General features: G+C 46.9%; 1 protein-coding gene across 1 annotated transcript; it reads right to left on the minus strand.

Moving 5' to 3' along the window:
* Positions 1-6,562: 6,562 nt before the first annotated feature.
* Positions 6,563-9,115, minus strand: LOC123080579 (inactive anthranilate O-methyltransferase 1). Its single transcript, XM_044503508.1, has 5 exons — positions 9,051-9,115; positions 8,250-8,363; positions 7,663-8,055; positions 7,331-7,597; positions 6,563-7,235 (listed from the first exon to the last, which is right to left on the minus strand). Exons 2-5 carry the CDS (start codon positions 8,322-8,324, stop codon positions 6,888-6,890), a joined length of 1,083 nt encoding a protein of 360 aa, XP_044359443.1. The 5' UTR covers positions 8,325-8,363; positions 9,051-9,115; the 3' UTR covers positions 6,563-6,887.
* Positions 9,116-15,462: the final 6,347 nt, after the last annotated feature.

Genomic DNA, 15,462 nt, shown 5'->3' on the forward strand with positions numbered 1-15,462 from the left:
AGATCCACATGCACCAAAGCTCATATTGGACGACTACGATAGTGGGTACCGCATAGCTCAAGCTACAAAAAACCGTTCTCCAAAACGGGAAGTTGCAGCCTAGGCCGAGCTACGCGGTACCCATTATCTAGGCCGTTCACTTGCGTCGTGATCTGTGCGTTATTTGACCATCTACGGACTACGCATGTGCATGTCCACTGTGTAGGTACTGTTTTCCCAGCGATTAACAGGTGTTTGTCGGCACACATGTGAGAGGCATGCATGTGAGGTGCTGATGTGATGTGAGAGAGCGCTGAAGAATGGAGCCGCATGCAAGAAAAGGAGCTTTTTTTTATAACTGCATGCATGTGTTGGCCTGTTGTTGTGTGTGAAAGAGAAAAGGAAAGAGAGAGGTGATGTGAGAGAAGCGCAGACAAGAGAGAGGCGTTGTGTGACAGTGACTTGGTTGTAATTACATACATAAATGATTCCTGCTGTTCCATATCCCTGACAGAATTGAAAATTAGCATGCAATCTAGTGGATCTGGTAAAAAAAGTGTTCGATAACTTCAAGATATAAATTCGCTCCCTCAAATAATTGTGCTATGATCCATCTTACCTTCGTTCCCACCCGGTTGTGTCACTCAAGACCTCCTGACAATTATTAGATTCAGCCGGTGCATCTTTCAGAATCAACAATTTGTGCTCCAAACGAGGAGCAGAGTCTTCATGGCTGGGGATAAAAATATTGAATCCACGAGTCACACGTCGATGGTGGGACAATAGTATGTGGGGCTTGTCTGACCGGGCTCATGTCACATCATGTCAGGTACAGTACCAGGCCCATCAAAGGTATTCTGGCGCCAGACTGTGATGTGTTTACCGCCTGACACAGCCGCTAATTCAGCACAGATCCACATGCACCAAAGCTCATATTGGACGACTACGATAGTGGGTACCGCGTAGCTCAAGCTACAAAAAACCGTTCTCCAAAACGGGAAGTTGCAGCCTAGGCCGAGCTACGCGGTACCCATTATCTAGGCCGTTCACTTGCGTCGTGATCTGTGCGTTATTTGACCACCTACGGACTACGCATGTGCATGTCCACTGTGTAGGTACTGTTTTCCCAGCGATTAACAGGTGTTTGTCGGCACACATGTGAGAGGCATGCATGTGAGGTGCTGATGTGATGTGAGAGAGCGCTGAAGAATGGAGCCGCATGCAAGAAAAGGAGCTTTTTTTTATAACTGCATGCATGCGTTGGCCTGTTGTTGTGTGTGAAAGAGAAAGGAAAGAGAGAGGTGATGTGAGAGAAGCGCAGAGAAGAGAGAGGCGTTGTGTGGCAGTGACTTGGTTGTAATTACATACATAAATAATTCCTGCTGTTCCATATCCCTGACAGAATTGAAAATTAGGATGCAATCTAATGGATCTGGTAAAAAAGAAGTGTTCGATAACTTCAAGATATAAATTCGCTCCCTCAAATAATTGTGCTATGATCCATCTTACCTTCGTTCCCACCCGGTTATGTCACTCAAGACCTCCTGACAATTATTAGATTCAGCCAGTGCATCTTTCAGAATCGACAATTTGTGCTCCAAACGAGTAGCAGAGTCTTCATGGCTGGGGATAAAAATATTGAATCCAGGAGTCACACGTCGATGGTGGGACAATAGTATGTGGGGCTTGTCTGACAGGGCTCATGTCACATCATGTCAGGTACAGTACCAGGCCCATCAAAGGTATTCTGGCGCCAGACTGTGATGTGTTTACCGCCTGACACAGCTGCTAATTCAGCACAGATCCACATGCATCAAAGCTCATATTGGACGACTACGATAGTGGGTACCGCGTAGCTCAAGCTACAAAAAACCGTTCTCCTCACAAAATCATCCATCACTTCTCCGAAATGCCCATTGATGGACCCAAACTTGAAGAACTCAGGGAGGGAGGCGCTGGCACTTCACAGATTAAAGGGGCCTTGTGCGCTACCCCAACGCCTCCTCCAGCTTGAATGAAATATTAAGTCAAATTCAAATCAGGATATAATAAATTAATAACCTGTCACTACTAGCATTTGTTTTATACCAGCAGTTTTGCGTTTTTCTATGCTCAAATGGTGATGACTATTCTGGCAGGAGTTACAACATCGTCCCAACTATAGCGTGTGCGGGAGGGAAAGGCGGCAAAGCTGGAGGAACATGTTCACAAGAATAATCAAGAATACAAGGACAGAGCGGGCCTTGATTAAAGTCAGATGCATAATAATCCCTTGAGAGCACGAAAAACGAACTTGAGCAATAATTGGAAGCTGACTTTGACTGAATGATAGTAAACTTATAAGACGAGATCCATGATCATTTAGAATAAAGTTGTGGCATGAACATGTACTTCGACAAATAGGCACGCATTTGCATTATAAACAGCAATCTGTTCAAACAAAGAAAATGACACGCTATAAAAAATTCATAGAGATAGATGCGATGCAATCACACACCCCACACAAGAAAACCCACCCACGTCTTGTAATTTGACTAATGAGCGAATATGTTGCTGCCATCCAAAAGGTCAAGGATAACCTGCCACGCCATCAGCCACCAACTCACCATCCTGAATAACAAACTGAAGGAAACTGTGGACATGATTATCCACATATTGTTGCCCTAAAAGAAAGCGATGCTTCAGTATCATCTGTTTGTTGCCTGAAGCTTTTTTTTAAACCATCGTTTCCTTGAGGCTTTGTCCAGCTTGCAAACTACTTGTTGCATTTGCACCACACCTGATTGAACATACTACTGGATCCCTCCCATGAACAGGCTTGCACAACCTCGTAAGAGGTACTAATAGCCAACCATTATAGCATGTTGGTGTGCATTAGAACTTGTGCAGGATCCCCCTCCTCCTCCTGCACAGCTGTCTCCTCTGTGTACAGAGCCACCTTCAGAACCCAAGGAGGAGGGTAGCCGGCATTTCGTCGAACATATGGCGGGCGATGGAGGGGATGGCGGGCCGAGTACAACTTCGAGTTCCCCTTTTGCTTTGCTTCGCCTCCAGCGACAGCGACGCCAAGTTCTTCAGCTGCGACGCACGAACGCACGCAAATCAATCCAAATCCCGTCATGACCGCGCCATGTGGGCTGAGAGAGAGGAGGGGAATTTCGAGATGAATTGAACCGAACCTGCTGGAAGAGGCGCCGGACGTCGATGCCCTGCGCTACGAGGGCGAGGAGGCGCCCGACTTGAGCACGTCGACATCGTCGGCGTTCAAGCGGGAGTCCAAGAACGCCCGGATGGCGGCGTCGTCGTGGTGAAGAGGTGCGCGTCCGTGCCCATCCGCCCCCACCACCCACGACGCCGCCGCTTCGCTCGCACGCAACTCGAGTATCCCCTCCCCTCGCATCTCTGCGGTGGCGAGGCTGGTAGGCGGCGGATCTCAGCTGCCGTCGCGTCTCGCCGGCGACCGACCGTTGGAGAAAAGAAAAGAGGACGTCCAGTTCACAACCTGGGCCGCACATGTTCATTCATCCTAATCTTGCTGGGCCGCGCTTCTAGGCCGGCAGTGAGAGAGCCTGGGCTGGCTGTTGGCCCAACAGTTATGGTTGCATCTCTAACCGAGCCAATCAAATTTAACCCCTCCTCAAACCTTAATTCCTCAGTTTCTCCATCTAAAAAAAAATCCTCAGTTTCAAGAAAAAATTATCTCCTCAACTTTGATAAGTTCAAGAATAAAATGGTTCTTAGCCAAATCCCTAAACTTAACTCCTATATATTATATTTGACTCATGCACATCGAACACTTATAATGGGTGGTTGGGCTGAATGATACAAGAGTGTTGCATCGGTGCCTGCAAGTCGCTGGTGCGGTCCTTCCACGGTGGCTATAAGCTCCGCGTGCGTGTATGACGGTGCAAGAGCACGTAAACGCCTCGGCGCGGCGTTATACTTGCAATGACCACCGCTTCTGCCGCACATGGCATAGTCCCCGACTGACGCCCTCCAATCCAGCATGTAACCTTCACTTAGCAGTCGCGGATACCCATCCCCCGGTGCTCCTTCCCTTCGACAACGACCCAGCCACACCAGCACGACCACGTAGTCACACGCCCGACTACGGCCCTCGTGTCAGTGGTGCTGTACAGCGCATCGAGCCGCACACCACCGTCATCCTCGGGCAGGTGACGTTGATGAAACCCGACCGCCGGTTGGAAGGTGTAGTTGAAGAGGAAGTAGTGGAGCTGCCAGTTGGCGGTGCTGGCAGAGACGTCGGTTTGGGATGTCCGCCTGGACGTTTTCGTTGGCCACCACGACAACACGACTAGCGTAGGACACATGGATGAGCGTGTCGCCACCCAGCGAGAGTCCTTTTGCACTGGCTACAAGCATGCCCGAGAGTGTTGCACTAGCGACCGCTGATTGGTGGAAAGGGTGGGGATGGACGTTCCTCAAAAGCAATTTTATAGAGGCTCATCATGCGGGATGGGGATTGGATAATTTGACCCACTTTATAAGGTGTTTGATGATTTGCCTCGAGGTTGTTTCAATGACTAGTGGCCCCGGCCACACACGGCAGTCTCGGGGGTGGCAAATTATCAAATGGAGGAGTAAAGTCAGGCAAAAGATTCAATTTCTCTCACGTAGGATGTAGATGAGAAAAGTAGGTGAAATTCATCTAAATGGGTTATTTCCCTCATCCTTCCCCTACTGGCGTGATGGGGTGGTCCGAAACACAAGAATTCATCTGAATTGGGGACGGAGGTCGGTGAACACTTTTGTCGCGTGGTGAAGCTTTCCTCGTGGCCGGGGACGACCGGCAGGAGCGCCCCCATGGCTTGGTCTCTGTTGTCTTCAAATGAGAGAACATATTAAGGCATTTCTAACCGATGCCCAAAAAGTAGCGGAATATCCGGCCAGTAAATCTTAGTGGAGTAGTATTTATATTCCACTAAGTTTGGTCGGTTCTAGTCGATCCTCTAAACTTAAAAGGTAAATTTAAATAAATTCAACATAATTTCAACCGAAATTTGCATGCACTTAAACATAAGTTCAACACAGATAGTCTTGACAACCGAGCATTAAACATAAATTTAAACTTAAACTACACTAAAAAACTACTCAACTTCAACGACCGTAGTGGAGGTCGAGCCAATCCTTCCTTGAGAGGACACCCTCGGTGACAGCTGGGTCCGGGCCGGTGCCATCGTCGTCGCAGTCGGGGAAGATGCTCCGCCACTCCTCGACGTCGAACTCCTCCTCCTCGTCGTCCTTCTTGTCGCCCTACTCACCGCCTTGCACCTCGTCGGAGATGACAATGACCTCCCCGCCATTGTCGGCGAATATCGCCCGCTCCGCCTCCACGAACTCCGGCTCCTCGTGGCGGAGGTCCTCCATGTACGCCTCATCGGCGGCTTCCGCCTCGAGGTGCTTCCTCGCCTCTTGGTCCTCCCGCACCGTCGCCGCGCTCACCAAAGCCGACTCCGGTGGGACGAGGTGGACCGGTGCCGCCCCGAACGAAGATTTTTAGCCTCGCATCACGGCAGTGGAACTGGACTTGCCACCGGTCATAATCCATTGCCGCGAGCTCCACCGTGTGGAACGGCCCGACCCACTTCCTCTTGTGGGTCTCCCGATCGGTGATCTACGCCAGTACGCCACCCATGTCCCCCACGAGCGTTGCCAGACGCCGAAGTAGGTCCTCTGCAACGGCCGCGATGGAGGGACCTCCGCGAAATTGGCGAATCGGGTGGGGGCAGGTGGTTCGGGCGAGCGGCGGCGGCTCGAGGATGCGCAGGCGGACGATGACCCGCTGGCGTGGCGGCGCGGATCCGCGTTGCGGATCGGCGGTGGGGACCTCCAGCCACCGCGTCCGGCGATTGGGAGGACAGGGGCGGCGGGGAAGGGCGGGGGATGCGCCTGTGGCGGGGCGAGGGGAAGAAGAGGATGTAGAGGAGGGGAAGAGAGGGAGAGATTTTTTACTCGGCCGCCGAGCTGTGGAGTAAAAATAAGAAGATTTACGGCGGCTGAGTAATTATTTTTTACTCCGTTATGATCTATTGGGGATCGGTTCGGTTCAGTTAGAGAAGTAAGACCGAAATTTTACTTCTCAAAACGGTTATTGGGGATCGGCTGGAAATGCCCTTAACAATAACAAGCTAGATCTAGCTAGAACCGTTGGTATGGACAAAGCCACCTGTCCCATCAAAAAAAAAAAAAGGACAAAGCCACCAGCGATGTCAAGCTTAACCTGCGTGACCCATCACTCGTATGATGCTACAGTATACGTTAGCAGCACTCTTCTGGTATTTTTATCGTAACTTTGGAATCATATTAGCAACTTCCACCAGTTGACATCTTCACTTGAAAACATGAAGCAAAAAACTACCCTTGACTCACCTCCCGGTGATCGCAATGGCATTACAAAACCAAACAACGCTAAGGCACAATATCAGGCGTATGCCTAGCAGAAGCAAGATCTCAAAAGTAGCAGATAAACCTCATATGCTCGCATCATCAAGCTCATCAAGGAACAGGGACAAAAAAGTAGAGAAGGTTGGAATTTCACAACTGTTATGGATCATACAGTGAGTGGTGCTAGTAGTGCCAATTATTATTTTGATTTTCCGTCTGCTTCACTCTCACTGCAGATCTTGCTAAAACATACACATGACATAAATGCCAAGCTGAATTTGTGCACACCATACATCACAATATTACAGAGGAAGCAACATTTTGCTTATTTATATCTTGGATGGTAGTTCATTTGGTGCATCCATAAATACCTTCGCGGCACACAACTACTACAGGACGTAGTTCACACAATTAAGTGGCCACACATTGTTGCCTCAATGTAAACAATAGTACGATCTCATCAAATGTGGTGCATGTCATCTTCAGGTACCTTTACCTCATCATCATGCCTTTGCGAGGGATACAACCAGCATAGCTCGAGAGGTTCTGGTCCGCTCCTCTTGCAAGCTCCCATCCGGATCCAGGCTCCAGTGCAGCTCCGCAGTCCTCACAAATTCATCCATAATGTCTCCAAAATGCTGGACTATTATCGGCTCGAATAAGGCTCTCAGATTATTCACGAACTTCCTTGGGGTGCTCAGAGCAGTGTTCATTTCGGTTGTAGGGTCGTGCGCCCGCATCTCCCTGATGGAAAAGGAGCCCTCTTCTTCAATGATTTCCCTCACCTCTTCGCCGGAAGGTCCATGCACCGGCACATAGAAAGAATCAAACTTTGCTTTGTCGATCGCACCCTGTCAGTCATACCATATGATTGGTAGGTGAAATAGCCGCATGCTTGATTGAAGTAGATACATTGTTATGCTAAAAACAAGGTGAATAAATGTACCTCAGCGACCATGGCACTTAGAATCTGAGCTACAATTCCTGGGAAAAGAAAGAATTTGGAGGCAATTACATCAGAACGCGTCCCTACTAGGGAAATAACCATTCGGCCTCCTGAGACCAATTCTTTGGCTCTCAGCTCCAGGAAAAGTGTGAAGTCTTTCCTGAACTGATGTGCATAAGCTTCACGCACCAATGGGAACCTTTCACGCCTAACATGTTCATCAGTGTCGAACGCTGGGATGCGGCTTCTGGTTAGATCTTCAGGAGCCTGTAAAGGTAAGTACTTTGAAAACCCACAACTAACCCAGTTGGATAAATTCGTTGAGCTCTTACCTTTGACAGCCATTGCAAGCTGTTGGACGCGCATACAAGATGCAAGGAGTCACTAATAAAGAGCCGCTCGTAAAACGACCCTGGTACGACACTCGTCAGGACAACAGGATTCTTGCTTTGACGGAGCGTGACCAAGCTCTTCACCACCGTGTTGAAGTCATTGTCAGGCAGGTCGTTGAGTAGCACGCATACTTCCGGTGGTGGCTGCTGTAAGTGAAGGCATTGGCTATGGATGGCATTGATGGCAGTTGATACCAGTGCTAGCGCATTTGGGCCAGAGGAGCATCCCAAGTCTGCGATCACCATCTTTCCAGGCAAGAAGGTACTGCTGCTGCCGCATAAGTCCGCGATGACCGCTTCTATGAGGGACTTCATCCTGTTCTGCTCAGCCTTCTGCAATTGAGTTGTAGCCCTTCAGAAAATCTGGACTAACCTTGTGGCTTAATAGTTGCTAATCAATGCCTCTAGTTCTTCTAAATCTCGGTAATATAAGCTACATTGTGAACAAGTGCAGTTTTGCAAGCTGAGTGACGAACAAAAGGTCGTAGGAACAACATTGGCAAATTAATCTAGAGTGTTGAAGATACCTGAAAACTGGAGTTGCGAGCATAGCTAGTTTCCCCTTGTCCTTGACTCATATGCACCATCTGTTCGGAGGCCATGGCTTTGCTTGGAGCAGAGCAAAACTCCAGATCTTGAATCTGCAGGAACCAGATAGATGGTAAAGGAAAAGATAAATGGCTAAGTAGTGCTGGCAATGTCTCTGAATGATTGATTAGTGGGCAAGCCAATGGGAAGGCTGAAAGGACAATAATATACGGTGTGGCTGCAGTTCAAAGGACTGTAATTTACTGTGGCTGCAGTTGAGTGTGTCGAGTAAAGGGAAGACTGAAAGGACAACATTCTGATTGGAAACAGATGCACAGCTAATGCATATAACGCCAAGCATCCAAACAGTAATGGGCAATAATGCACCGGCCGGAAGGAAAATAAATACTCCCTCCGTTCACTTTTGTAAGTCATTTTTTGTATGTCATTTTAGACAACTCAAAATGGGCTGTTTTGTACATTGTCTGAAATGTCTTATGTCTTATAAAAGTGAACAGAGGGAGTAGGAAAATATCATCACAAGACTTACACGTCTCCTGATATTCTCACAAAATTACTATATAAACAGAAGGATGGGCCGTATATCTCTTCAAAACATCAATATAATACTTAACTGCGCAGCCAGATAAAAGGAAAACGCAACCAGATACTTGGAGAATCACATATGCAGAAGAAGTACCGGAAAAGGTAGCAACATTTAGAGGGAAACCTCATATGTTTTACACCACCAAAGCTAATTACAGAACAGAGACAAGCAAACAAATTAAGCCGAACATTACCTCGAGGCATCCTCCCGCTTGCAAACCGCTTGTTGCATTTGCATCACACCAGCTTGAACATCCTCCTGGAGCCCACCCATTGAGCAGACCTGCACAACCTACAGGTTATATATATAGTCCAGCATACCAATAATGAGACCAAAGGAGACAAATGCTTATCATCAAAACGTGGTGTGTCTTAGCTCTCAAGGAACCTGGTCAAACATTTAACAGTGGAGTATATAACACACACAGTCCCAGTGGTGGCTGCTAGAATTGAAGACAGTATCCGTGTGGAGCCACTCTAAAAGGATTCAGTTGGGTAGCTAGAAGAACTGGCAAGCAAGTACTCATCCAAAGCCTGAACAATCAGCCCATGTGGTGTCAAAATTCAGACTGTCAAATATTAGGTTCAGATTCCCAAATGAAGATAAACATTATTATAGCCTTATATTGGATAGAGAAATTTTGTGCCTATGCATGTTTGATAATACAGACTACAGTTCTGATCTGTTCCTTGTTCTTTTTTACACGACTATACTTCTGATCTGTTTTTTATTTTTTTGCAGGTTAATTTCATCCAGCATACACATACACATAGTTATGAAGAGAGAAACTTGAGGTTACCGGTGGGGAATCTCAGCTGGATCCATCACCTATCGCAGAACCCTCCCTCCTCTCTCCACTGTTGCAGTACGGGGAAGTTAGGGTTTAGGAGGGAAATATCAGGCTAGGGATTTCCGCAAGAAAATGAAGTAACACAAAAGCGAGAATTATTACTAGGAGATGGAGAAAGAGAGGAAGGGAATGGGATTTCCTGACCTCGGATTCTGCTTGCTGCCGAGTTACCGCCAGCGCCTCCCCTTCTTTCTGTCCGGTCGTCGTTGTGCTGGAGAACGGAGGTTGGAGACTGAAGTGGAGAGCCGAGTTATTTTTTTCATTTTAGGAAAGGCCGCTTATAGGCGCCGGCGCACCAGCCGAGCGTTTCGGCCGGTCCAGCCCAGGCCATCGGATATGAGCCACGCAGCCGTTGGATCTAGGTAAAAAAAAATAGATCGCCCCCAACTTCTTCTTCCTTGGGCAGTCGCCTGGATCCGCATCTCCCGCTCGGGGAGCACGGCACCGCGCCTCCTGTCCCCTCCGGTGGTCGTCCCCGTCGTCAGTCCCCACCCTCGTCCGTCTTCCTCGTCGCTGGCCGGACCCCGCCCTCGCCGCCCGTCCTCGTCGCCGGTCCCCGCCTTCGCCGCCCGTCCTCGTCGCTAGTCCCCGTCCTCGTCGCCAGTTCCCATGCAACAACTCCACCTGCGTTGCAGCTCTTGACGGCGACGGTTGTGGCTCGGCCGCTGCCCCTCGCCATTGATGCTCGCTGCAGGAAATTATGTCGACGGCGGCCGTCAGTCAATCAACACCGTTTGCATGGATGTAGCAAAAAACTTCACCCGTAGTAGCAAAAAAAACTATGGTTGCAGCAAAAATCAAACACTGTCGCCGTCTTTCGCGAGGTCGCGACTCCGCCTTACATGGATGTAGCAAAAAACTTCACCCGTAATAGCAAAAAACTTCACAAAAGGTTGCAGCTTTTTACTCCGCGGTTGCAACAAAAACACAGAGAGACGCCATGGTTGTCGTCGAGGAGGATTTTCTCAATCTCTGTTTGAAGCTTTTTCATCTGCGGGTTGAAGTTTTTTGTTAAAACGGTTGTAACTTTTCCGGTATTTCGTTGTCTGGTTGAAGCTTTTTTATCTACTGGATGTAGCAAAAACCTCCCACGGTAGTAGCAAAAAGCCTGCTACGGTTGCAGCAAAAAAATCATTGTCGTCCTCGCGAGGTCGTAGCTCTGCCTGATGGATGTAGCAAAAAGCTTTGCCGGTAGTAGCAAAATCCAACAATGGTTGCAGCTTTCCCTTGTTGTGCAGTGCCATTGAAGCTTTCTATGTCTATGGTTGAAGCTTTTTTCAACGGCTGTTGAAGCTTTTCTAAGTGATGGTTGCAACACTAGTATACCCGGGAGGATCCGGGCATGGCTGCAGGCAGCCATGGCCGCCGGCGAGGGAGCGCTTCACCGCCGACGATGCGCGCGCGTGAAGACTGTAGGTAGGGGGTGGACGTGTCGTGCGCGTGGGGAAATCGTCGGCCGTGCAGTGGATGGCGGCCCTCGCCGGCGAGATTGGGCTGCCACGGGTAGAGGATCGATGCCGGGGGTAGACGGCGGCCTTGCCGGCGAGATTGGGCTGCAGCGGGGTAGGGGCGTGATGCGGGGGTGGACGGCGGCCTCGCCTGCGAGATTGGGCTGCAACAGATAGGGGGCGGATGGAGATCTCGTCGACACAGGAGCGCGAGGTAGCGGGCGACCGGCCGAAAGCTTCGGCCGGCGCACCGTCTCCAAACGTTTCCCTTTAGGAAATTGCGGGAGTAACTAGTTAATGAGTGCTCCTTCGGGAGCCTCGTAACGATCAGCGTGACTTGGCGCGCTCTCAGCCATTCGCCATGTGTCGCGCTCTAGACGCTCCATCCGGAATTTTTTTTATTTTTCCGCACGCGTTTTCGACTTTTTAAATGATTTTTTTCGGGTTTTTTCAACCTTTTGGTTTTCCCCCGTCTTTCTTAGCTTTTCGATAAAAAAGAAATTTCAGGAAAACAAAATTTGCGCGAAAAAAACGCGTTTCTATTCCTTTTCCTTTCGCGAAAGTCACGGTTTTTCTTCCGCGAGAGGCACGGTTGTGCTTTAGCGAGAGTCATGGCTGTGCCTTTCGGAAACGAGAAAAAACGCGTTTTCTATTTTTTTCTTTCGTGAGAGTCACGGTTTTGTTTCCGCGAGAGGCACGGTTGTGCTTTCGCGTGAGTCACGGCCGTGCCTCTCGGAAAGGGAAAAACAAAACGCGTTTTCTGTTTTTTTTCTTTCGCGAGAGTCACGGTTTTGCTTCCGCGAGAGGCACGGTTGTGCGTTCGCGAGAGTCATGACCGTGCCTCTCGGAAAGGGAAAAAAATACGCGTTTTCTAATTTTTTTTCTTTCGCGAGAGTCACGGCCGTGCCTCTTGGAAACGAAAAAAAATGCGTTTTCTGTTTTTTTCCTTCCACAAGAGTCACGGTTTTGCTTCTACGAGAGGCACGGTTGTGATTTCGCGAGAGGCACGGGCGTGCCTCTTTCGGAAAGGGAAAAAAAACCATGCTCCCGGTTCGGTTTTTTCACCCGTTTTTTTCCTCCGGTTTTTTCGTGAAAAAAAAGTTCGTCAAAACCTATCAACATGGGATCTAGTTTTGAAGATCTCAACATGAGGAATCCAATGGTGAAAACGGTTCGAGATTTGGACGCACGGTTTAAGAGATAAAACGTTTTGAATAAACGGATCTACGAAAAAAGGGAAAACTTCCCGGTTGCGACAAGTGGCGCGCTGCATGTGCGCCACTTGTCGCGACCTGGAAAAGTGGAGTGTTCTTTGCAACGAGTACTCCTTAATTAGTGATTTCGGGAAATTGCAGGGCGGATCACCGTGACAAACCAACACGAGTGTGCAGCCCACTGACCATGTAAGGTTGGCCAATCAAAGCCCGACCCAGTTTGTCCATTAAAACGCCCATATATCGAAGGGAGAGCGACTAATTGAGGAGCGCTCGTTCGCAGTCTCCCCAAGGATCACCTGGGGTGAGCTGAGAGTGCGTCACTTGGCGCGCACACAGTCACCGTCACGTGTCGCGCTCTGGACGCTTTCTATGTTTTTTTGTTTTTATTTTTTCGCACGTGTTTTTAGTTGTTTAGATGGTTTTTTCCTTATTTTTTTGGCTTTTCGCTTTTTCACCGTTCTTTCTTAGCTTTTGGACAACGGAAATTTTAAAAAGAATTGTGTGAAAACCATGTTTTTTCCTTTCCGCAAGAGGCATGGTTTTGCTTCTACGAGGGGCACGGCTATGCCTCTCGGAAAATGAAAAAAAATGTGTTTTTTTTCTTCCCCGAGAGGGCCGTGCGTCTCGAAAATGGAGAAAAACACATTTTCCCCCTTCCGCAAAAAACACGTTTTCTTTTTTCTTTGCTTCCGCGAGAGGCATGGTCGTGCCTCTCGAAACAAAAATAGCGTTTTTTTTCTTCCACGAGAAGCACAGCTTTGCTTCTGCTAGAGGCACAAATTTGCTTCCGTGAGAGGCACGGCCGTACCTCTTCGGAAACGAAAAAAATGCTCTCGGTTTCGGTTTTTCCTTCCGGTCTTTTTGTCCGGTTTTTTTCGTGAAAAAAAGTTCGTCAAAACCTATCAACATGAGATCTAGTTTCAGAGATATTGACGCGAGGAATCCAACGATGAAACCAGTTTGAGATTTGGACGCACGGTTTAAGAGATAAAACGTTTTGAATAAACGGATCTATCAAAAGGGAAACTCCCAGTTTGCGACAAGTGACGCACTGCATGTGCACCACTTTTTACAACCTGGATAGGTGGGAGTGACCTTCCGAAGGGGTACTTCTCAATTAGTGATTTTCTATCTGAGGTGTTTCGGCTGCAGTGGTGTGCCATGATACGTGCAGTATTTGGGCAGCTCAGCCCTGGTGATCGATCGAGTTGATGACCCGCCACTTTGGATGCCATAGCATGCAGGGAAGGAATTGCCCTTGCAGAAGATCTTAACTTGCAAAATGTTGTCACCGCCTCGGATTCTAAACAGGTGGTCATAGACATTGCCAGATTTAGCAAAGGTAGTTATGGTGTAATAGTTAGTGAGATTATTCTTAAGGTAGTTTATTTTGTGAAAAAATCTTAAAGTTGTTATGGTGCAATATTCCAGTGTAAGAGTACTTTTGAAGGCCGTGCTGTTAATTATGAAGAATATAGTCTAGCCAAGTTCGTTCTCTCTGTTGGTACCGGCGTCAAGTTTGGTTTGGCCAACCTCAGGATCAGAACTGTAGTTTTCGATGAAAAAAACTTGGCTCTATCCCTTAAAAAAATCTACTGGCTTTGTTATTTGCTGAGACAGTTGTGTTGAAACCCCTTTGGAGGATGGTCTACGTCAAGTTTAAACATTAGTTATGATGTTAAGGACCATTTCTATTAGGTGGCTTAAAAAATATGCCGACTCTCCCCAGCTTGAAAAATAAGCCGCCTTTTAAATCTGTTGAGACTTTTAAATTAGTTATCTCACAATTAGTTTAGAAGCACCGATGAATAGGAGAGGAGGCTTATGGGAAAAGTTTGGGAGGCGGCGGCTTATTTTTTAACTTGCCAAAGGAACTTACCCTAAGTAAATTGGTCTTGGAGAGGTCATGATTTTAGGTAGTAATAATCTCACATGTTCGAAGAGTGTTCAATCTCGTGATAAAATGGTCAAAAGTGGGCTTGGAGAGGTCAAGATTTTCGGTAGTATTTTTGTCACTGTTTGGATGGAAAAACTTTCGATTATAATGATTGTTATCTTACTGAAGTTACTCAAGTATTACATCCTATAGTTCAGTAACCTAATGTTGAAGGACAAAATAAAACTATTATTCAACATATTGCTGAAGCTATCTTAAAGTGCAGGGAAGAAAAACTTGAGCACAGAGTTCCTGTACCTTGGAAATTAGAAGATGGTTGGGAACCTACTATGATTTAGGACCAATGGTTCCATCATGCCTAAAGATTTATATGATGTGCTCGTATTAAAACTCATAAATGAATGTTCCTTAAGTTTCATTATAATGGATGTAGAATGCGATTCTACATGTACTATTAACCTAAAAAGACTGTTCATAAAAATGGTCGGTGTTGCTATCAACATGAAAGAAGGTAATATTCACTTCTAGTTCCCTAGGAGGAAAGGGATTAAACATTTTTCGAGGTTGCCTTTGACCATGCGTTAGAGCAATAGCATATTGCATGCATGTTACACAAAGCATACCATCAAATTCCTATGAGCAAGAAGTTTCTACTCATATAATTATTATATCATACATCTCATATATTATTAATTATATCAATCATCACAAAGCAACCTTAAAAAACGTATTAGGCACAATTAAGGTAAAGAGTATTAGGCACAATAAGTGGACGGAGGGAGTACATGTAAGAAGATTGTTTTCGTTGACTATGTGCTTCCAATACCCACTATGTGTACATGTCTATTACATTGGACGAGCATTGATGTATGTGGTGAAAACTAACATGTTTAAATCGTACCCGTTTGATGCAATTATGAAATGTGTAAATCTAACGGATATCATCTATTTAGGTATGATTATTTAGATCTAACGGGTACGATCTACTTAGACACAGTTGTGTAGAATTAATGTATATGATCTATTAACGTATCATTATGTAGATCTAATTGTTATGAAATATTCGGTATAATTATATCCAATGGATGTGGTTTGTTTAGGTACAATAATAAAATTCTCATGGTACAATTGGTTATGTAGATCTAACACATGTGATATATTAAATCCAAAATCTAAGGTCAAAATAGTTATGA

The sequence above is a fragment of the Triticum aestivum genome, chromosome 3D (genome assembly GCF_018294505.1).
Source record: "Triticum aestivum cultivar Chinese Spring chromosome 3D, IWGSC CS RefSeq v2.1, whole genome shotgun sequence".
NCBI lineage: Eukaryota > Viridiplantae > Streptophyta > Magnoliopsida > Poales > Poaceae > Triticum > Triticum aestivum.

Bases quoted from the DNA above. Each gene is read 5' to 3' on its own strand.
- LOC123080579 (XM_044503508.1), bottom strand. From the start codon at position 8,324: ATGGCCTCCGAACAGATGGTGCATATGAGTCAAGGACAAGGGGAAACT. The intron at 7,598-7,662 runs GTAAGAGCTCAA...TTACCTTTACAG, and splicing joins GCTTGCAATGGCTGTCAAAG to GCTCCTGAAGATCTAACCAG. The intron at 7,236-7,330 runs GTACATTTATTC...TATGACTGACAG, and splicing joins TAAGTGCCATGGTCGCTGAG to GGTGCGATCGACAAAGCAAA.